Raw genomic sequence first — 22,706 nt, 5'->3', positions numbered from 1 at the left:
ATACATGTGAATTTGTGAAAAAATAGATTTTCGTATTAGCTATATTGCAAAAAGAAAGAAAGAAAGAAAGAAAAAGAAAGTTAAAATATATTTCAATTCACACTCAGAGTTCATTAGTTCTCTTTCTGGAGGTGGATAGTTTTTATGTTTGTTTTTTTTTTTTTGCTTTTTGGTGAGGCAATCGGAGTTAAGTGACTTGCCCAGGGTCACACAGCTAATAAGTGTCAGGTGTCTGAGGCCAGGTTTGAACTCAAGTCCTCCTGACTCCAAGGCCGCAGCTCTATCCACTGCACACCTAGCTGCTGCTAGTATTATTCATCATGAGTTCTCTGAAATTGTCTTAAATCGTTGATCAGAATAGGTAAGTCTTTCACAGTTGATCATCATTACAATAATGCTGTTACTGAGTACAATGTTTTCCAGGGAAACCCTAAATCTGATGCTATAAAAACATCATATATTATTGTTATGGTGTTATCGGAACACAAAATTAGACCAACAAAGAAATCAGTCAAAAAAGGTTCTATTATAGTCAAATAAACAAAAACTTAGACTTCCATAATTCTTTAAAAGAAGTGTTATTATCTTGCCGTAGCCTAGAATGTGACTGAATAATTCATACATAAAATGATTAATGGATTATAGTGTTTTTGTGTTCTGTGAGTTTGTATCCCATACAATCCAAATTAAAGACAAAGTTTATCACCTCAGGAGCTTAAAATCTAAGACCAGTAATGCTTAAAGAATGTCCCCTACTCATAAAAACTTAGGCAATCCCAAATGACATATTCTTCTAGTCAATATTGGATGCTATTCTCTGTCATCATTAAATTCTGATCTTTGAAGCATTCTATTATCTATCATATCTTTGTGATCTCCTTTTTCACAAGATGGCCAATGATAGATAACTGTTTTTTCCAGGGACAATTTTTGTGTTCATTACAACTCAAATCAAACTGGTTAAAATATAATCCCCTCACCTCACCCCACCCAGGAGGGATAAATGTACCTGTGCTTGTACATCACCCTTTTCAGCTAGGAACTGGTAATACTGAATCAAATCTTCTTCCAGCATTCCACTGGCCATTCCTGGATTCTCTACTTCATCAGGCAGACGAATTCTTTGTACTACTGTGCCTCCTGTCAGTGAGATATCACTAGCAACTGAAAACAAGGGAGAACAGCATTAATACACCACATGGAAGCACAATGTCCCACGTAGAAATACTGGCAATGGAAATTACCAAATGTTTGTATGGACTTATTCATAATTAAAAGAATTTTTCAATATCATGGCAGGCAAACAATGAGTTATATTAAAAGATCAAGGACTTCTGCTCCTTTCTCCTTCCCACACTAAAGAATTTAGAAAGCAGAAGCCAAAAGAAGAAAAATGTAATAACTAGTCTCCCATGAAAAGAGACAGTAAAAGTACAATTAGATGTCCTTGATGAATTTAAGTTGGCTGGTATATACAAATTATTTAGTGAATTGATAAATGAAATTTCTAAACAAGGACCTCTGAAAAAAGATGAAAAATGGGAGAGGTGCTATAGGACTTGAGCTACAGGACTTTAAAAAATGGGGTGGGGAAGGGAGTGGCATCTGAAAGCTATAGGCCAGTGGGCTTGACTTTGGTTCCTGACAAAATTCCAGAACACACAAAGAGGTAGTAAGCAGTAAGAAGGGGAAGCAATGGGCCACACATGGTGGGGCTTGCCTGTAGTCCCAACAGCAGGGATGACTGAGGTGGGTGGATCCAATGAGTTGGAGAGTTCTGAGATGTAGTAGGGCTAAAGGCCTACTGATTCTGACACCAATATGGTGAGTGCCCTTGAGCACAGGAAGGCCACAAATTGCCTGAGGAATAAACTGGCCTCAGTTGGAAAAACAGAACAAATTAAAGCTTCCCTCCCAATCAATACTGGGATCTAGTTACTGTATTTTCAACCTGGGATAGCATAAGATGGGAGAAGTTTAACTAGAACCTATGCCACATCATATTGTTTTAGTGGACTGTAAACTCAATGAATAAACATTGGTGATAACAGCAGTTTAAAAAGCTACTGAGCTCTTAGGCTACATTGACAGAGACACAGTAACCAGGCCTAGGGAAATGATAGTCCAACTGTGGTATGTTCTGGTCAGACTACACTGGGAATACTGTGTCCAATTTTGACACCATGTTTTAGAAAGGACATTGATAAACTAGAGAGCATCTAGAGGAGGTAATGTTTGAACTAAAGAGAAAACTTGGGACCAAGGTGGAGGGAATAAGATAAAAGTTTTATGTGAAGGGCTGTCTTGTAGATGATGGGTTGGATTAGACTTTCTCTGTTTGGCTTTAGAGGGCAGCACTAGGAACATTGTTTGGAAGTTGCAGAAAGGAAGATTCTCGTTTAATGTAAGGAAGAACTTCCTGGCAATGATTAGTGTTTTCTTCAAGTGGAATGGGTTGCTTTGGCAATTAGTCCTTGCTCACCAGAATTTTTGAAGAGGCCAGATGATCACTTAGGATTTTGTAGAAAGGATACTTATTTAGGTAAGAGTTGGACTAGACGGCCATTGAAGGCCATTTCAATTCTGAGATTTTATGATAGCCTAGACAGTATTCTAGTGCAGGCTACAATACATGTGGAAAGATTTTAAAATACAGAGGTAAAGTGCTTTGGAGACCTTAAAACTCAATATATATGTTAGCTAATCTTATTAGTTAACTATCCAGATACAAATTTTAGGGACAAATTCTGAAATTAATAAAGGAAAGGAGAAAAGTAAGATACCATGATTGGCTACAAGACGATAGTGAGTGAGTGCAGATTCACAGCTCTGTAGGACTCCAATCCCAGCCCAGTACCGATAACCCTGAAAAAGAAACAGGAAAGTACTGACAGTCAATGATATACAAGGATAGTATTTTTCAGTAGCGCTATTTACAGAAGCAGTAATTAAATCATCATGAAAACACATTTTTATGCTGTTATTTCACCCAAGTGTGATGATACTCATTAACCATAAAGCAATTTATTAAACAATTTCAATTATTTCAAACACAGTTGGGAACTGGGGAGGGAAGTTAAAAAAAAAAAGCCTCTTAATGCTAAAATAGAACAGGGACATGCTGGTAAAAGTTTTAATAACCAGCTCTCTGGAGGAAAAAAAAGGACCTGTGCAGGACAAATTTTTAAGTTTGATCTGCATTATTAACATATTCTCCATCCTTTTCTTAAGCCTAGACAATCGGGTTTGCTGATTTTTGAGGGGTAAATATTCACACCAAAAATTTAACAACTGTTTCCAGCAATACCTCTAGAAATGAAAGGCCATGCATTAACGATCACACATTTTGCTCACAGAGGAAAGCCACACTTGGAACTTATTTGTTTTTATATTAGACATATTTCCTAAAAAAAATTGATTAATTGGCTTCCCAAACCACAGCAGATTTAAAATAATAAATAAGAAGGGTGGAGTAAGGTATGTAAGAGAGAGGGTACAATAGCTACAATGACAACTGACTGCAAAAAATAATCAGGAAAAATTATTAAAAGGACATAATTCAAAAGTAAAGCAACCTGGGATACTGAGTGAAGGGCCAAATTGTCTTACATCTCTGAATAGTTACTAATGTTATGCTGTATTATATAACATTACATTAATTTCTGAATAGTTGTAATGATGACTTTAAACATCAACAAAAGGTTGAATTATGTTTCATATCCTGTATGACAGAGTATGTAATACAATTTTTTAAAAAAATTTCATAAAAAGTGGTTTAAAAATAGCTCTTTAGAAGAGTAAACTCTAACTATCTGGAAAACATTTATAATGCCTCATTTTGTGAAAAATTTCAGATAAATGAGGTATTACTGTAGATGAAATAGATTTAGAAGAATGTAGAATTATTTGCTTTGAAGGGAAAAAATCAAAATTGTTTCAGCTCAACTCATTAAGCATTTATTAAGTACCTACTATGTGCCATGCACTGTCCTTAAACACTGGTGATACAGAGACAAAAAACCAAAACAGCCCTTGCCCACCATGAGTTTGTTTTTACAGGGGGAGATAATGTGTATAAAGAAAATTTAACGCTGAATACATAACAAAATAATTTTTAGGAAGAGGGCACAAGCAACTGGTGATGATGATGGGGTTAATGAGGAAAGGGTCCCCTGACCCAAGAAGTGCTACTTGATCCAATCTTTAAAGAAAACTAGAAATTCTAAGACAGACATGAGGAAAGAATGTATTCTAGGAGGGGCAGCCTGGTGGCACCGTGGATAGAGCTCTGGCTTTGGAGTCAGGAGGACCTGAGTTCAAATCTAGCCTCAGATACTTGACATTTACTAGCTGTATGACCTTAGGCAAGTCACTTAACCCAGACTGCCTCACCCTCCCCCAAAAAATGTAATCTAGGCATGAGGTCAGCCTATGCAAATTCATGGAGATGAAGGATAGAATGTTGGTATAGGGACCAGTAAGTCCAGCTAGTCTGGAATATAAAGTACGTGAAAGAATAATGTACAGTAAGCTTGAAAAGGTAGGCAGAAGACAGTTTGTTAATGGCTTCAGATGCTAAACAGGAGTTTCTAATTTATCTTAGAATCAAGAAGGAACCACTAGTTTCTTGCATTGGAGAATGACATGGTCAGACTGGTGCTTTAGGAATATCAATTTGGCCGCTGTGTGGAAGATGGCTTGGATGGGGGGACACCTGGTGGAGACTAGGGGGAGAGATAAATTAGGAAACTATCACAAAAGCCAAGGAGAGACAAGATGTGGACCTTAACTAGGGAGGTGGTCATGTGAATGGAGAGAAGGGTATGGACAGGAGATATATACTGTGGAGGTAGAACTGAAAAAGTGTCAATGGATTAGACACGATGAGTCAGGGAGATGGAAGAATCAAGAATGACTCCAAAGTGATAAATGAGGGTGGCTGGAAAAATGGTAGTGCTCTCAACAATAGAAGTCAGGAAGAGGAATGGGTTTTTTGGGAAAGATAAGCTCTGTTTTGGATAAAATAGGTTTGAGATGCCTGGGACATCCAGTTGTGATTCTGGTGATTCATTACAGAGGTCTCAGAGAAAGATTTGGGCTAGACATGGTGGGAACACACCCACACATCAGGATGATGATCCTGAAAAGAAGAGTCAGAAGGAGCAGTATGCTAGGAAGGGAACTAGGAGAAAGTAGCATCTTGAAAATCCAAGGAGAGGGTATTTAAGAGGAGGGATCATGGATCATAGATTTTGAACAGGAAGAGACTTTAGAGATTGAGCTAATCCAAATCCCTCATTTTATAAATGAGATATGAACAAAGATATAATTTTATCTTAAAGGCAGTAAGTAGCAGAGCTAGGATTCAACCCAGAAACTCTGAGTTCAAATCTAGCGTTCTTTCTACTGTGTAATATGGGCATGGTCAATAGTGTCAAAAGCTGTAGGGAGGTGAAGGATAAGGAGTGAGGAAAGTCCATTAGATGAGGCTAATTGTTATTAACAGCTTGGCAGCTAACTAGTCGTGTGACCTTGGGTAAGTTACTTCACCCCATCTGAGTTTCAGTTTCCTCATCTATAAAGCAAAGGGATTAAACCAGATAATCTCTAAGTTCCTTTACAGCTCTGAAAGTATGCAATACACGACTTGCTATTCTCAGTAAGAAGACCGATAGTTAAATCTATTATATACTCATTTTGCAAAAGGAAACAAAAACTAGAGGTGGCATGGCAACTGAAATGCACGTAAATGCAATACAAATCACCCTGGCACCCAAACAGAAGCAGCTGTGGTAAAAAGAGTCCATGCTACATCTTTCAGAGGAGCCATAACAAGGATACAATCTTATCAACCAAAATGTACAGTTTGTGATGACTTCACTAGAAAATGATATGATATATTTGCACAAATATAGATTTCCAGGGGCCAAATTATTATTTTTTATTTCTTCTATTTTTAAAGGAGCTATGTGGCATAGTGAAGAGAATGTTGACCCCGGAAGTCAAGAAGACTGGAGTTTGAATCCTGCCTCAAACACTTACTAGCTGTATGACACTAGGCAAGTCATTCAACTTCTCCATCTGTCTCATTTTTCTCACCTGTAAAATAAGGATAATAACAGTGCCTATCTGCTAGGATGGTTCTGAGAATCAAATGAGATAACACATAAAGCACTTAAAGCACTATACAGATGTTAACTCTTACTATTAAAGCTATAAAGACTTGTGAACTATGTCAATTATCATCCACCTAAGAGAACAGTATGCCACACAAACACAAAATAGAGTTTGATGGATTTTGGTCTAAAATACTTAATGCAAGCAAATGTAACGCTGAAAGCTGCACTAAAAAAAATACTCATAGCTCTTATAAATATAACAACCTTCCTCCATTGCCATGCAATCTTACTAAGTTCCATTTTAGTGACAGGAATATTTTCCTCCAAATTAGGTGTTACTTACCAGAATCATGTGAGCGATTAGATTACCCCCAAGAGCTCCAAAAGTATAATAAACCAGAGCCTACAAGAGAGCAGAAAAGGTTTAAATAAACACTGACACAACTTTATCAAGTTCAAATGAAAGCAAAATGAAACTATGAGCATTACCTTAGCCTGACTGGAGTTGACACTAAGTCCAGAGGCATAGAGAAAGCCAAGAGCCTGAAATTAAATACATGATACAAATAAAACTTGTTTCTTTGTAAAAGATGTTCAAAATGAGACTTAAGTTTTTACAATAAAAGAGTTGTACAAGGGGATACTAATACCAAATATGAACTACCAGGAATACTGTGGAACTGTACAGCCCTGAAAATCACTCTAGGGGATGTAAATGATATAGGAAAAAAAAGTTCTCTTTACTCATTTTAGGATTATGTAAAAGATTTCTCTAGTTTTCAGCCAGAGATATAACCTGGCCAAAAAAAGAGGAAGGTTTTCATTCCCCAGTGCCCCAACCTAAGGATGACTATGCTGATATATGAATTGTTGATTCTTGATTTATGAAGTTACATTATAAAAAGAAAGCAAAGATCAAAACAAATCACAAATGTCCAACCACTGAAACTGGGTAACATATATATTCATGCACACACCCTATGGATTATGCACAAAAAAGGTGTTCATATTTAAAATGATTACGTATTAAAACCCAGAATACACAGGATAGGAGACAGTTTTGAGTAAGTTATATCCTCAAGAGTATTAATGCTGTTTTCATCCCTTAACAAGACCTACTGAATGGTGGTTAGTATTTACCTTTAAATAAATTCAACAGATTAATAACAACAAAGCTTTTAAGGTACAGTGATAATTCTGTGTGCTTTGAAATTGAAGATGTGGTGATGGACTTCATGTTATGGGTACCTTTGTTTCCTTCCACTCTGTAGACTTAAAGAAATAAGCCTCAGCAACAGCAATGCACTGAGTAGTAGCATAAAACTGTTTTAACTGACTATAACATTACTTTTAACAAGCAGAAAGACTGAACAATCAAACTTACATGATGGGAACATTCATAAGAGCTATTTTACCTTTTGAGCTTACTTTTACAACATGCAGAAGTATACAGAGTGAGAAAATGTACTACTAAATAACAAGGGAATCTGTATATACCCAGAGGGTCCCCTAAAAGCATTCTTACTGTTTGTCCCTTGGGAGAACCCTCCTCGGTTAGTTTCTCAAACAGTTCCTTTGCTGCAAGGACATCCTGTTTTAGATAATCTCCAAACAAAAAAGCATAAGACACTTTTTCCATGGCTTTCGTATGATTCATATTTGCTGCTTTTTGAAGATATCGATATGCCCTTAAAAGACCAATAATAAGAGTTAGCATCTTTTATAAACAGAAAATAAAAATTAAGATATACAGTATGGATCTCCCTGACATTGCAGAATATTACTGCTCTTAATTCCATTAAGGTTACATTGTTCAGAAAATTTGGTATGAATAAAATATTCTGTAGTCCTGCCCCTCCCCCCAAGACCTGAACTTTTCCTATTCATGAGATATTTGGGTTGAATTCGGTTGTAGTTCAAAAATGCTGTTTCAAAGTTCATAGTTAAACACAAGACTTTTACTACAGAATCTCAGTGCAGTGGCATGAGGTAAAGATCTTAATGATGTTTTAATTCTTCTACTTAAAGCCATTCATAAGCTGTGCCAGAGTTAGATGGAATTAATAGCACAAGACACACTGTGAACAAATGTTTGACTGTTTCAAGTAGAAATCTTAGGTTCTAGTCCTAGTCCTAGGTTCTTATTCTTTACCTGGAAGAAAAACTGACCATTCTGTACTACCTAGGAGCAGCAGCAACAGATACAATTAGGTATATCTGTAGCAATCAGGATAGCGTACAGTTGATTTTAAATAAATGAACTTGTGTATAGCTCCTAAAATGAGAGCAGGTACTGGAAATAGCAAGAAGCCCTACATATCTATATTATTAGCTATATAACTCTTAACCAGAGAACTCATTGTGGAAAGGATTGCACTACTTGCCTTCATCACTCATATTCATATAGATAGAAACATTGTGGGAAAGTCAACTCTGAATATGAAGATCAAGGGTAATAAACACTGCAAAGGAACTATATATGGATTTAGGGAGTGAAAGAATTTAGTGAAAATCTTTGTGTTTGAGAGCCTGGTCTATAAAGCTGACTGTTACTCTTTCTAAAGAGGTCTTGTGTTGACTTTACATAGAAAATATCCATGAAAAATAGGACTGGATAGAGCTGTTCCACCTTCCTGTGGCAGTCTGGCAGAACGCCCTTACTACAGACAACCTTTTTTTTTTTTTTAAGTAAATACGTATTATTTCTAGTTCATTAAAATCAGCAGAAGTTACTCAAATGTTATGAAACCAGCTTTCTTAAAACTACAAAGGACTTTTTGTTTCACAGTGAGGATAGTTTATCTTTGTAGGAAAAATAACAGGAGATTTGGTTTACATTTCAATGCTCAGAGCCAATATCTAGGACTTGGAGTTGGCAGTCCAAGCATCCCCTCCCCCCACTTCTGAAAATATATTCAAATAATATTAAACAGCCTTTAAAAGTCAAGGGGTCCCAGTATCATTTAAGTTTATCTAACATATTAGGCTCCTTTTGTGATATAATTAAGAAAAACAATGGTTCTTTGGCAGCCTAAGGCTTCTTGGCTTAAATAAATATCTAACCATTTATTTCAAGAATGGCTATTTTTATCATTAGAAATGTACTAGACCAGGAGGTGAGGGCAAAGCCACTTACTCCTTCTTTTGGGTCTTTTTACTGCTTTCATTGAGAATTTTCATGCCAGCCTGGTAAACAGCTTCTGCTTCCTGCATTTGTCGTCTCTTATGAGCCTGTTCTTCAGCTAAAAATTAAGAGAGTAAGCCACATAAGTTAAAAGTGATTTCAGTTTTAGCCTAAAGATTAATCTGCAATAATATGTATTATCTTTTGTAGCTAGAGATACCAAGACATCACTTTTACTATGCCAAAAGGATCTTTATTAATGCCTGGCTTAACTTTGGAATATATTTGGGTAGAGAGAGGGGGGTCAAATGAAATACAGTACGCAAAATGTGAACATAATTTTAATTTGAATAATCCAATATCTTTAAAAATTAGAGAATATGAATCTCAAATTTCCTAAAATTATGGCAAATGAAAAAATTGCATACTAATAGCATAATTGGAAGATGGAGGAAGTTGATAAATGGGACAGTTGCTCCGTGTATTTTAATTCAATTTAACGAACATCTGAGTAAGCATCTACTATTTGGGGAGGTACTGTACTTGTTAGGTATAGCCCACAAATAGGCAATTAATATGTTCTGATTATAAGGATACTTCTTACCTGTTGCAAACCTAGTCAACAATGAACAAAATTTCTCCAATTAATAAATGGTCAAAGGATATGGAGAGTAAGTTCCCATATCCTAAAGGATATGGAGAGTAAGGAAGAAATTCAAAATATTAAAAACCAGGACAAAGTGCTCCAAATCACTAATAATTAGAGAAATGTGAATTAATCAATTATGAAGTTCTACCTCATACCTATCAGACTGGCAAAAATGACAAAAAAGGGAAAATGACAATTGTCGGAGGGGCTGCAGGAAGATAGACATACTAGTAAAATATTGGTAGAACTATAAACTGGTCCAACTATTCTGAAAAACTATTTGAAATTATGCCTCCAAAGTCATTAAACTGTGCATACTTTTTGAACCAGAGATATCACTACTAGACTTAATTCCCGCCCACCCCTCCTCCTTATCAAAGAAAGAGAAAAAGGACCCATATATATACCATGTATGTTATAATAATATAAGTAACAGGATAAATTGGGAAGTAGATGAACAAATTATGGTATATGAATGTTAATAGATTTTAGTGTGCCATGAGAAATGTTGAAAGGGACAATTTCAGAGAAACCTGGGAAGACTTGTATAAATTTATGAAGAATAATGTAAGTAGAACCTGAAGAATAATTTATACAACTCTGTAAAGACAAATTAACTTTGACTCATACATATTTGTTATATGGGATTGGGCTTTCTTTTTTTTTGTTTTTTTTTTTTTTCATTCAGGAGTCATGGGAGGAGACGGGAGAGGGAGAAAGAGAGGGAAAGGGAGGGAGTGGTAGAGAGGGAAGGGAGGAAGAGAGGGAGAGAGAGAAAAGGAGATAGACAGAGAGAGAGAAAATAAACTGAAACAAAAATAATTTTTTTTTAAATAACCAAAATTGGAGAAAGAGGGAAGAAAAAGGTCCCACAAGATAAAGTTCTTAAAACTTGGCTAGGACAAGGAATTTCTTAAGACACGTTGGTGGAGCAGTGGATAGAGCACCGGCCCTGAAGTCAGGAGGACCTGAGTTCAAATCCGACCTCAGACCAAACACTTGACACTTATTAGCTGTGTGACCCTGGGCAAGTTACTTAACCCCAATTGCCTAAAAATTAAAAAAAAAAATTAAAAAGACACGTCTCTGAATATATACTTACTTTCACAAAAGCCCCACTTCTCATCTGTTTTGTAGTCATAGGTTGTGGCACACCACAGCCTACCATCTTCCCTCCCATCTGATGTACATTCAGCATATTCTTTCTCAAGGAAGAGGAAGGGAAAGTGACAGGGCTCCCCATCCGCTGTACCTTCAATAGCAGTCAAAACTGGAAAGAAAAAATTACAAAGTGTATATAACAAGCATTATCATTCCCACTGGAAAAAAAAAAAAGCATTCACTGAAAAAAGCAACTCCTGAGGGGTAGAGCCAAGATGATAAAGGCAGGGACTCACTTGAGCTCTCCCCTAAATCCCTCCAAATACCTTTAAAAATGACTCTAAACAAATTCTACAGCAGCAGAACCCACAAAAGGATAGAGTGAAACAAATTTCCAGGCCAAGACAACCTGGAAGATTGGCAGGAAAGATCTTTTGCACCAGGGTGAGAGGAGCAAAATCCAATGCAGGTCGTGGCACAGACCAGGCCCCAGCAAACTGAGAGCAGGCTTTGGGGTGACTGAATCACAGGCAGCAGAGGCGGTTTCCAGAGCTCTCATCCCATAGATGCCAAAGACAACTTGGCAGGTCAGCAGGAAAGGTCTGTTGCACCTGGGTGAGAGTGGAGCACAATCCAACACAGGTCTACCAGCACAGCTCCAGCCCTATGAAACCAGGAGCAGGCCATGGGAGTGACTGAATCAGCAGCAGCGGTGGCTGCTTCCAGAGCTCTGAACCCAGAGATGGTAAGACAGTCAAATAACTGGTCAGAAGGAGATTACAGGAATCTTTTTGCTAGCACTGAAGCAGGACTCTATTGCCTTGCCCATAATGGGATCCAGGTTGCAGTCCTAGGTGGCAGTCCTAGGGGGAGTAGGAGCACTAGCATAGCAGAGCTTGCGGCAGCAGTGGAGTGGGGATCCTCCTCACAGTGCCAGGACAAAAAAGAGTGCTGGTGGTCACTCCCAGACCAGAGCCCAGGCCAGGAGAGGAGTAAACACCTCTCCTTAGATCATACCACCTTGGGAGAACTGAAAACTTACAGGTCCCTAGAAGTATCTCTGAAAACAGTTGCACAAAACCCCTGAAGCTTGGGACAGTGTGCCCTCCACACTGGAAGCAGATACCTACCTTAACAAAGCATTAAAAGTCAACTAATAGGCTGGGAAAATAAGCAAACAACAGAAAAAAACTCTGACTACTGAAAGTTACTATGGTGACAAGTAAGATCAAAACACACACTTAGAAGAAGACAAGAAAGCTCTTACATCCAAAGCCTCCAAGAAAAATATGAATTGGACTTAGGCCATGGAAGAGCTCAAAAAGGATTTTGAAAATCAAGTAAGACAGGTAGAAGAAAAATTAGAAAGAGAAATGAGAGTGATGCAAGAAAACCATGAAAAACGAGTCAGCAGTTTGCTTAAGAAGACACAAAAAAATACTGAAGAAAATAACACCTTGAAAAATAGACTAGACCAAATGGTAAAAGAGGTCCAAAAAGCCACAGGAAAAGAATGCCTTAAAAAGCAGAATTGGCCAAATGAAAAAGGTCAAAAAGCTCACTGAAGAAAATAATTCCTTAAAAATTAGAATGGAGTAAACGGAAGCTAATGACTTTATAAGCAATCAAGAAACAATCAAACAAAGCCAAAAGAGTCAAAAAAATAGAAGACAATGAAATATCTCGTTGGAAAAACAAATGACCTAGAAAATAAATCCAGGAGAGATAATTTAAAAATTATTGGACTACTTGAAAGCCATGATCAAAAAAAGGGCCTAAACATCATCTTTCAAGAAATTATAAAAAAAAAAATTATCAAGGAAAACTGCTCTGATATTCTAAAACCAGAGTGTAAAATAGAAATTGAAAGAAGCCACTGATCACCTCCTGAAAGAGATCCCAAAATGAAACTCCCAGGAACATTATAGCCAAATTCCAGAGCTCCCAGTTCAAGGAGAAAATATTGTAAGCAGCCAGAAAGAAACAGTTCAAGTAAGGTGGAGCCACAGTCAGGATAACACAACATTTAGCAGCTTCTATATTAAAGGATCAGAGGGATTGGAATATGATATTCTGGAGGGCAAAGGAGCTAGAATTAACTAAGAATCACCTACCCAGCAAAACTGAGTATAATCCTTCAGGGGAAAAAAACAGACATTCAATAAGATAGAGTACTTTTAAGCATTCTTGATGAAAAGACCAGAACTGAACAGAAAATTTGACTTTTAAATACAAGACTCAAGAGAAGCATAAAAAGGTAAACAGGACAGGGAAATCACAAGAGACTTAATAAGTTTAAACTGTTTAGAGTCCTACGTGGGAAGATGATATTTGTAACTCATAAGACCTTTCTCATTATTAGGGTAGTTAGAAGGAATATATATAGACAGAGGACACAGGTGTGAGTTGAATATGAAGGGATGATATCTAAAAAATAAAATTAAGGCTTGAGAGAGAGAGGAATGTATTGGGGGAAAGTAAGAAGTAGAATGGGGTAAATTATCTCATATAAAACAGGCAAGAAGAAGCTTTTACAGTGGAAGGGAAGAGGAAGGAGGTAAGGAGGAGCGAGTGAACTGTACTCTCATCAGAACTGGCTCAAAGAGGTAATAACATACATACTGAACTGAGTATAAAATCTAACCTACTTGCCTTACAAGAAAGTAGGAGAGGAAGGGGATAAAAGAAGGAATGTATATGACAAAAGGGAGGGCAGATTTGGTGAGGGGGCAGTCAGAAGCAAAACGCTTTTGAGGGACAAGGTGAAAGGAGAGAGAAAATAGAACAAACGGAGGGGATAGGATGGAGGGAAATATAGGAGACAATAGGAACTGTGAAAAAAAAATTTGAAGCAAGTTTCTCTGATAAAGACCTCATTCCTCAAACATACAGAGAAATGAGTCAAACTTTAAAAAATAAGGGCCACTCCCCAACTGATAAATGGTCAAAAGATATGATCAGTTTTCACATGAAGTAATCAAAGCTATTTATAGTCACATGAAAAAGTAATCTAACTATTGATCGGAAAAATGCAAATTAAAACAATTCTGAGGTACAACTTCACACCTATTAGACTGGCTAATAGGTAAATGACAAATGTTGGAGGGGATGTGAGAAAAATGAAACTTTAATGCACTGTTGGTGGAGTTGTGAACTGATTCAACCATTCGGCAGAGCAATTTGGAACTGTTCCCCAAGGGTATAAAACCATGCAACTCTTTGACCTAGCAATACCACTACTAGGTCTGTATCCCAAAAGAGATAAAAAGCAAAGGAAAAGGACCTATATATACAAAAATATTTACAGCAGCTCTTCTCCAGGAATAAAGAATTAGAAGTTGAAGGAATTCCCATCAACTGGGGAATGGCTGAACAAGTTATGGTATGTGATTATGATGGAATACTCTTGTACTATAAGAAATGATGAGCAGATGCTCTCAGAAAAACCTGGAAAGCCTTGCATGGGCTGATGCAAAGTGAAATGTACTGTGTACAAAGTAACTGCAATATTGTAAGATGATCAGCTGTGAATGACTTAGCTATTCTCAGCAATACAGCAATCATCAGAAGTGCTAAAGTTCAGAATGAGCCAAGGTCGCTAATGAAAACTACAAATTGTGGGGGAGGGGGAAGAGGGGGGTGAAAAAATGGATAGGACCATTGCTCAAGGTGTCTAGAAGGATGAAGACTGACAACACTGAAGGGAAGAATATATTTCCATCTCCCATCATCCCTCAGCTGCCTCTCCCTCTTTGAGATTCACTCTCTCCAAATTTCTCTCCCAATCCAGATCTTGGCTGCTGTTATCTACTGGTTTTATTTTCTCTTCTTTCTCAAGAAGTTCAGGAACTGACTCAGTCTTTCTATTTCACCTCTTGCCCTTATATGAGATGACTGCAACATACATATTGATGTTCCCTTAAATACTGTAACCTCTCAGTTCCTTAGTCTCTCTACTCCCACCTTAGCTTTGCAAAGAGATAGTTACTCTTGATCTTGCCCGAACCCACAAGAATTCTACTTTCATGATCAAGAACTTGGAAACACTGTTATCAGATTATAGCTTATTTTTCCATCTCTCCCTATGTCTTTACTCCTCCTACAATGAGGCAGCTAGGTGGTGTGGTGGATAGAGCACTGGGCCTGAAATCAGGAAAACCTGATTTTTGACAAACTGCTTCCATAATCATTCCTTTCTTCTGCCATCTCACTAACTCCTAACCCTTTCCTTTCTTCCTACTAACTTGATCAAGTCTCCTCCATCTTTACAAAATCTTCAGTAGACCTTATCATTTCCTTAAGTCATTATCAAATTTCTTTCCTTTGTCAATTACCATTTTTTTCAATTCTACCTCAACAACATCTCTTACATCTGATCCCCTCTCACCACTTACACAGCCACAACCCCAGCTCAGGCTATCATCACCTCTTGGAATATCTCAATACCCTTGAGATCTCATTGTTCTCTTAGTCAAGAATCTTGCCACTCCAATCTATGTCCCATCCTAAAACACAGGCCTGATGACATCACATCACTCAAAATTTGACAGTCCTTTACAACCTGCTTCTAACTTACCTTTCCATATTTATTACACATTACTTCCCTTTATCCACACTACAGTCTGACCAAACTGCTTTCATTAATCCTCATACACAACACTCAATTCATACCTGTAAAGGAATCTCCACTACAATATAACCAATAATAGTCATCCAGCCTCTGCTTACATACCTCCAATGAACTGAAACTCACCTCATTCCACTCAGATTAGTCTAATTATAAGTTCCTCATTAGAGGAGGAGCATTTGTTGGGGATGTTATCCAAGGAGATTACATATTGAGCTAGATGATCTCTAATGTTCTTTCCAACTCTGAGTTTCTTACCAGTCTATATTTTCTCCTTCTTAATAATGACATTTATATTACACTATGCTGCATGTAAAACACTTTACATATATTATTTAATTTGATCCTCACAACAACCCTGTGAAATATGTGGTTCAAGTATTATTGTCCCCATTTTTTAGATGAGGAAACTAAACCTTGGAGAGATCATAGGATCATATATTTAAAGAAAGAAGGGACACCAGATGTCATCTAGTTTAAGCCTTTTATTGACAGATGAGGAAAATAGAAGAGAGATATAAATCCAGATATCCTGATTACAATTTCAGGGTACTACTGTGCCAGGTGGCCTTTTGCTATTATTGCTATAAAAGAAACAGCAATAATAAATACTTAGATAGCACTTTAAGGTTTTACAAAGCACTTTAAATACATCATTTGAGTCTCAAAACAAAGCTGAATTGATTTAAAAGACTTATTCAGCTTAGTCATAAAGCCAGCCTTCCCCTTTCAAACAGTAAATAAAATATAGGAGCCTTCTCTTTAAATCATCTATATATCCATTTATCCTAGTTTTTTCAATGCTTGAGCACCCCTCCAATAGATTCCTACAACTCAAATGACTTATATAATTTTATTTACAGAAACTGAGTTAAATACGTAAAGAAAAGGAAGTTGGTTTTTCAGTTCATTTCACTTTATGTCATCCTTTGTTTTTAATATATAATTTCTTATTAGATAGTCTAGTCATACCTAAATGGTAGTTTGTCCTCTTAATATTGCTTAATGTCATCTTGTATTGGATAAACCAGGGAAATAAATTACTCTACTAAGATGTAATGGAAAAGACCACTGAATAGAAGACCTAGTTGGACTTGCTGGTTTGATGCTGCCTGGATATTTCCCTCAAGCCATTTTACCTACCTCACAGAATGTCAGTGAATCAAATATGATGTATAAACTGTACTGGTGGTCTTTTTGATTATTCTCTTCATGAATAGTACTTCAAAGCATGATGACACCAACTTCATCAAAAGCTTCATTTGCCTCTCTAAAGGGAGGCCTATGAGTCATCATTCCATTTAGATGCAATCTATTTAAGTATTTTGCTTTCATTTATAGCAAGAATGTCAATGTTAACATGGCTCAATGTCTCAGTCTACCAATGAATTTGTCATTGGACAAAGATCTCACATTTGGACTATCAACATTTAAATCAACATTTATAGACACTAAATAATAATTGTGTGATTCTTAGCATGCTCTGCCCTCTATTCCAGTTTTTTGCCACTGTCAGTGAGGAAGCAGAAAGAGGCCACACAGGGCTCAGAGTCACTTTGCATTTTCCTTTTTTCATGAGCTGCTGTGGTCAAAGAATTATTTTTTTACTTACTGACCAGTTTACTAATAAGTTTTCCCCATATTTTTTTGGGTTGGTCCTTAACAGGATAAGTCTATGACAAGGACTCTACTTGAAGGCTCTTCAACTTGGGAGAACCTGCCAGGGCTTGTACTTTACTGATAGAGCTTTCTAAAACCCAGAGTCACCTTCACATCATGGTGAAGCACTAGAATAGGATTTCTCTATTACAGAATATTATAGGGCCTCTTTGATGAAATTCATGACCATTCAAGAGAGATCAACCTAACAACCCACGTGGGAAAAAAATTAATGGATAAGAAATGCTTTTTGCCTAAACTGTGATATACACCCGGATAGAAAGTCCACTTAGTCCATCAATATTTATGTCTTAGATAGACACTACAGATGGATATTAAGCTAGGCCCAGAACTGAAAAGGAGCAAGAGAACAAGCTAGCTTGCATTTGGGAAATCATGCAGTACCTTATATGATTCTAAGCTGCTCCTTGATACAAAACCTTACTTTTACACTAAGATTCTCCAGTGATGTTGTACGGTTTTTAACATGGACCACCACAATCTCTGAAGAATCTAAATTACTAAAAATCCAAAGGGCAATAGAAAGATGGATCATGGGTGTATGCAGCATGATAGCATATAAGCAGCATAATCTATGTACTTAAAGTAGCTTAAATGTTATCATCGAGGAAAAACTCATGATGAGAAAAAGAAGGACAGTCATATAGTGAGACAAAAAGATAACAGCTAGATAACCCATGTGCTACACTATATTTAGAAACTGTTGAAAAAGCACCTAGAAGAAAGCATCAAGCATCAATGCCTCTATAGCAGGTTTATGGGGACACACAGGAAAGAATTACACAAGATCAGAAGGTTTGGATAAGCTCCAATCTCAAATTAAGGAGATCACAGATAACATTAAAGTATGTGGTTACCATCAAGGAAAAACTTGTAAGGTCTTCCGCAACACTGTTAGAAGGGGGAATAAGAATTAGAGGAAGAACCTCCTAACAACTAAAGCCATGTAGAAGTAGAATGGACTGCCTCTGGAGATAGAGGCTGAAGGACAGGTTTTTGGAAATGTTTTAGATGGGATTCATGATTCAGCCAGGAGTTAGGTTAAGTATGTCCTAAGGTCCCTTCCAACTCTAACATCTTATGATATGAAAAAAGGAATCTATACACTGGTACGTATTCCAAATTTTGTTTAACAGAGTACTTGCAATCCTACTTAACACCACAAACAACACAGAAATTTGGAATAAAAGTAAATTTGATAAATATTGTAGCTTTTTTACCATTTAGCCTAAGAATAACAGTTCAGTCACAATTAATTCCACTTTACTACATTGTCCAGTAAGTCATCATCACTATCCTAATGCAGTGATTAACAGAAGTTTTAGAGCTATGATAGTGTTTTTAGTTTTGTTGTTTTTAAACGTGAACCACATGATTTGAAGGTAAGTACTCCAAGGTACAGATCTGAAAATATAGTGAATTAAAAATTGACTCTTGTGATAATGCTGTCTTAGAGCAATTAACAACAGATGGAGTGTTACAATCCAGGAATAGAAACTGCTACGCTAGAAACTATAATAGAATTTTTCAATTTTAAAAAGGTAGTCATTTTCCTTTTGAGGATTTATATGGAATTATAGACTGTTAGAGCTAAATAAATTAGTCAGAAGTGATCTAGTCCAACCTTCACCTAAAAAATGAAACTTCTCTCCAACTCCAAAAAGTAGTCATTTAGATTATACTGGAAGAGCTCCAGGGATACGAAATTCACTCTCTCAAAGCAGTCTATTCCATTTTTGGATTATTCATTGATCCTTGTTCTGTCCTCTGAGGCTCCTTCACTTAACAACTCTTAATATATTTAAAAGGCAATTATCATCTCTTCTAATGTTAAATATTCCTTTAGTCATTCATTTTAGGACAGTTTTGCATCTCTTCTTCTTTACTGGACATTTTCCTCTGAACTTACTCCAGTATATCTAGAGAAGATAACTGACTGAAAACAAGTGTTTCCATTCTAGTAACCTGCCTAGTTATTCAGAAAAGAGTTACCAAAAAAAGTTCTTTTGAGGAGTTTCAGTTTTAACAATCTGACCAGGTGCAGCCTGAAGTTTTAGCCTCCTTACTCTTAATATTACATTGGATTTAAAACCTTCTGATACTTTATAATCTATCCACTGTAAAATTGCCTCACTTGAAACCACAAATAACCAGAGTGCTATATCATATGAAACTAGAATTGTTTGATTTGTTTAATGTTTGAAACACTTCCTAAAAATAGCAAGTACAGGTCCAAACTGCTTTGCATGACTTTAAAAATAACTAGGATCCATAATTTCCTCCTTTTATTAGTTTTCTAAGATACAAGAGAAAAAAAAGTTGACTTTCAAATCTATACCATTCATTTAAGGAAATACACACTTCCTCGACCTCTGAAGGAATTACCTAAGTCATCGCTACATTGCTAAAGTGGAACAAATTGTGAAAAAAAAACGGGCATACTACTTTGGAGGAGTTGTGAAATAGTCCAACTGTTCTGGAAAGCAATTTGGAATTATTGTGAAGATGTGACTAAACTGTTCATATCCTCTGACCTCGATATTCTGCTTCTAGGCCTATCTCTCATTGAGATCAATGACAAAAAGAAAGGCTCCATATTCACCAAAAGATAGCATGTTTTGTAGCAGCAAAGAAATGGAAACAAAGTAGATGTTCAGGGGCAGCTAGGAGGGGCAGTGGATAGAGCACCAGTCCTGGCGTCAGGAGGACCTGAGTTCAAATCCAGCTTTAGACACTTGACACTTACTAGCTGTGTGACCCCGGGCAAGTCACTTAATCCCACTGCCTAGCTCCCCCCCCCCCCAAAAAGTAGGTGTTCAACAACTGGGGAAGGGCAAAAGAAGCAGGGGCACACAAATACAATGGAATATTACTGTGCCTCAGGAATTATGAATATGAAGAATACAGAGAAGCATGTGAAAACTTATAGGAACCTGATGCAAAGTGAAGTAAACAACCAGGAAAATAATATTCACAATGACTACAGCAATGTAAATGGAAAGAACAACAAAGTAATTGAAACTAGATTATGTGAAATTATAAAGACCAAGCTTGACCCCAAAGAAGAAATACATAAGGCACTTAACTCTCAGTTGTTTTTTTTTTAATGCAGAGGTGGGGAACTATTAGTACGGGACATTATTCATTATGTCTGACAATCTCAATATGTTGTATAGTACTGTTAAATTGTTTAATTCCTCTCCTTTTTATTCTTTGTTATAAAGGACAGCTCTCTGGGTAAGTAATGCAGGAGGATACATTGGGAAATGTAAGTGATATTAAAAAAGATATCAACACAAATTTATTTTTAAGTGTAACACAATTTATCCAGATTTTTAAAATAGAGGAAAAAATTCTATGCATAGTTTGGAAAGGTTCCTGCAACACTGCGTAGAATTCTTTAATAATTAACACAACAAGGATCTTTTCTCCTTCAGTTACAAGTAAAGACGTTTAAATATTCTTAAATATTAGTCAGAGGACTAGATCTTTCTGAACAACCAGCAACTCCTTGGAAATACAGTAGAACCTTTGGAAGTTGAATTAATTCCAACAGACAAGTAAGTGCACTGGAGTGGTATTCCAAAATTCCAAAACTGGGGGAGCTAATGCATAGTAAAATCTTATTTGTTTGCATCACAAATAACTAGAGCCCTCAAATAATAAGAATTTTTTACTAGGTACAGGTTGCAGGCAGTGCAAGAAACCTAAGTTTTTAAAAGCTCTCTACTATCTGAAGTCTAATGACAAAAAAAAAGTTTCAGAAAGCCACAGCAAAAATGATCTGTAACATCTCATATTTTGCCAGGACTAAAAATTTGATGTTTACAAGAGCTTTGTGAGCATAGAATTTGTTGATCTTGTCATTCACTTATTGATTTAAAAATAAAAACTCTTCAGAATTTTAAATCCAAGTAAAATGTGGTAAGAACCTATTATAGGAAGTAGTAGTCTACACAGTTTGGGTTTGCAAGCTCATACTTTCAGGAAATTGTCCTTTCTTCATTTTTAACTAAGTAAGGGGAAAAAAAACCTTTAATTACCCCCCATTCTCCCATTACTTAAAACTACAACATCCATTTCCCAACTAAGCTGGTTAACTAAAGCTTCACTGCATTTCCACATGCATGATGTGTACATTACTATTTGATATAAAACCAAAAAAGTCATCAATTTAATGGAATCTTATAGTACTTAGTGAGCTTAGCAAAATTCTAAGAATAAATTACACCTGGAACAAAGACCTACTTTAGGTGACTTAAAGAAAACATACCTAAAATAAATAAAATAGCTGAAAGCAAATAGAGACTTAACATTACAGGTGTGAAAACATGTGACAGAAATCTCCTGGGAAAAGATACAGGTGGAGTGGAAATTGCTGGGATGTCAAATTGTTTTTCTGCAGAATTCTAGCTGAGAACTGTTTAAGAGGGCTTTAGGTTCAATGTCACACAAAAATTTAAGAACTGAACCAAAGTAATGCATTTGTGTGCCTCAAATGTATTTTTTCCAGGAAGGATAAAAAAAAAAACCCAACCCAGAAGACCAGGATTCCCCTGAAGGGAGCTCAGTTCTAACTTACCCTATCTGAGAAACAACTAATTTTACTTTTTATTTAACCAGAGTATATGATTTCACTGGTACAGGGAGCTCCTCGATGAGGAAACTAACTCTACCAATGCAGTTCAGCAAGTTATATAGCTTAACATAGTTGCCTGGAGCCCTGAAAGGTTAAGGGATTTGCCCAGGGTCATAAATCCTCTATGTGTCAAAGTCAGGACTTAAATGAAGGTCTTCCTGATTCTGAGGCCAGTTCCTTACCCACTAAAGCATCCTGCCTCTCACTCATTTTATTAGAGTCACAAAAAAGGAAACAATGGCCTATGTGCTCATGGAAAAAAAGAAGCCTGACAAATTTAGTGAGAATGAAAGAGCAGACCTTGTAGAAATCTAATACAATAGATCTTGCTGAAGATTCTATTCAAAGAAACTTTTTTTTTTTTAATAGATAAGTTCAAGTATTTGTTCTTTGTATTTTAAAAATCCACGTTAAAAAAAAAATCTAGAATTTTAGGTAAGTGCTAGTCTAAAAGAAATGGTCTCCTAGACAGTCATTATGTATTCCTCTATTTTCCCTTTAACTTTTTGCACAATGATGACGTTGTTGGCAGATGTTTATGTTCTTCTAATCTCCTACTTTCAGGCTAATTTTGTTTCCAGGGAAATCTTAATTCTCTTTTTAACCAGCACTTTAGTGGAAGAGTCACCCTTTGGTTCAAATCAGCTCATTTACCTGAGAACAGGAATTTTAAGCATTGTATAAGAGGTTTAAACTCTGTGTCACTGAAAGTAGAACAGAAAATCAGTCAAACAAGTCTTAACGGCTACTGTATTGAAACCACCTAA

General features: G+C 36.5%; 1 protein-coding gene across 2 annotated transcripts in view; it reads right to left on the bottom strand.

Annotated features, from left to right (window-relative positions):
• Positions 1–22,706, bottom strand: part of SEL1L (SEL1L, ERAD E3 ligase adaptor subunit) — a 77,921-nt gene that overhangs the window by 35,530 nt on the left and 19,685 nt on the right. For both annotated transcript variants that reach the window (XM_027844754.1, XM_027844753.1), the window contains exons 4-10: positions 10,995–11,162; positions 9,256–9,361; positions 7,645–7,807; positions 6,609–6,662; positions 6,463–6,522; positions 2,784–2,865; positions 1,010–1,164 (exon numbers count right to left, since the gene is read on the bottom strand). In XM_027844754.1, coding sequence (XP_027700555.1) covers positions 1,010–1,164; positions 2,784–2,865; positions 6,463–6,522; positions 6,609–6,662; positions 7,645–7,807; positions 9,256–9,361; positions 10,995–11,162 — 788 coding nt within the window. The remainder of the gene's footprint in view (positions 1–1,009; positions 1,165–2,783; positions 2,866–6,462; positions 6,523–6,608; positions 6,663–7,644; positions 7,808–9,255; positions 9,362–10,994; positions 11,163–22,706) is intronic.

This window comes from Vombatus ursinus, unplaced genomic scaffold (genome assembly GCF_900497805.2).
Source record: "Vombatus ursinus unplaced genomic scaffold, bare-nosed wombat genome assembly UNPS02014945.1, whole genome shotgun sequence".
In the NCBI taxonomy this organism is placed as follows: domain Eukaryota; kingdom Metazoa; phylum Chordata; class Mammalia; order Diprotodontia; family Vombatidae; genus Vombatus; species Vombatus ursinus.
This window is presented reverse-complemented; position numbering and strand designations above follow the sequence as displayed.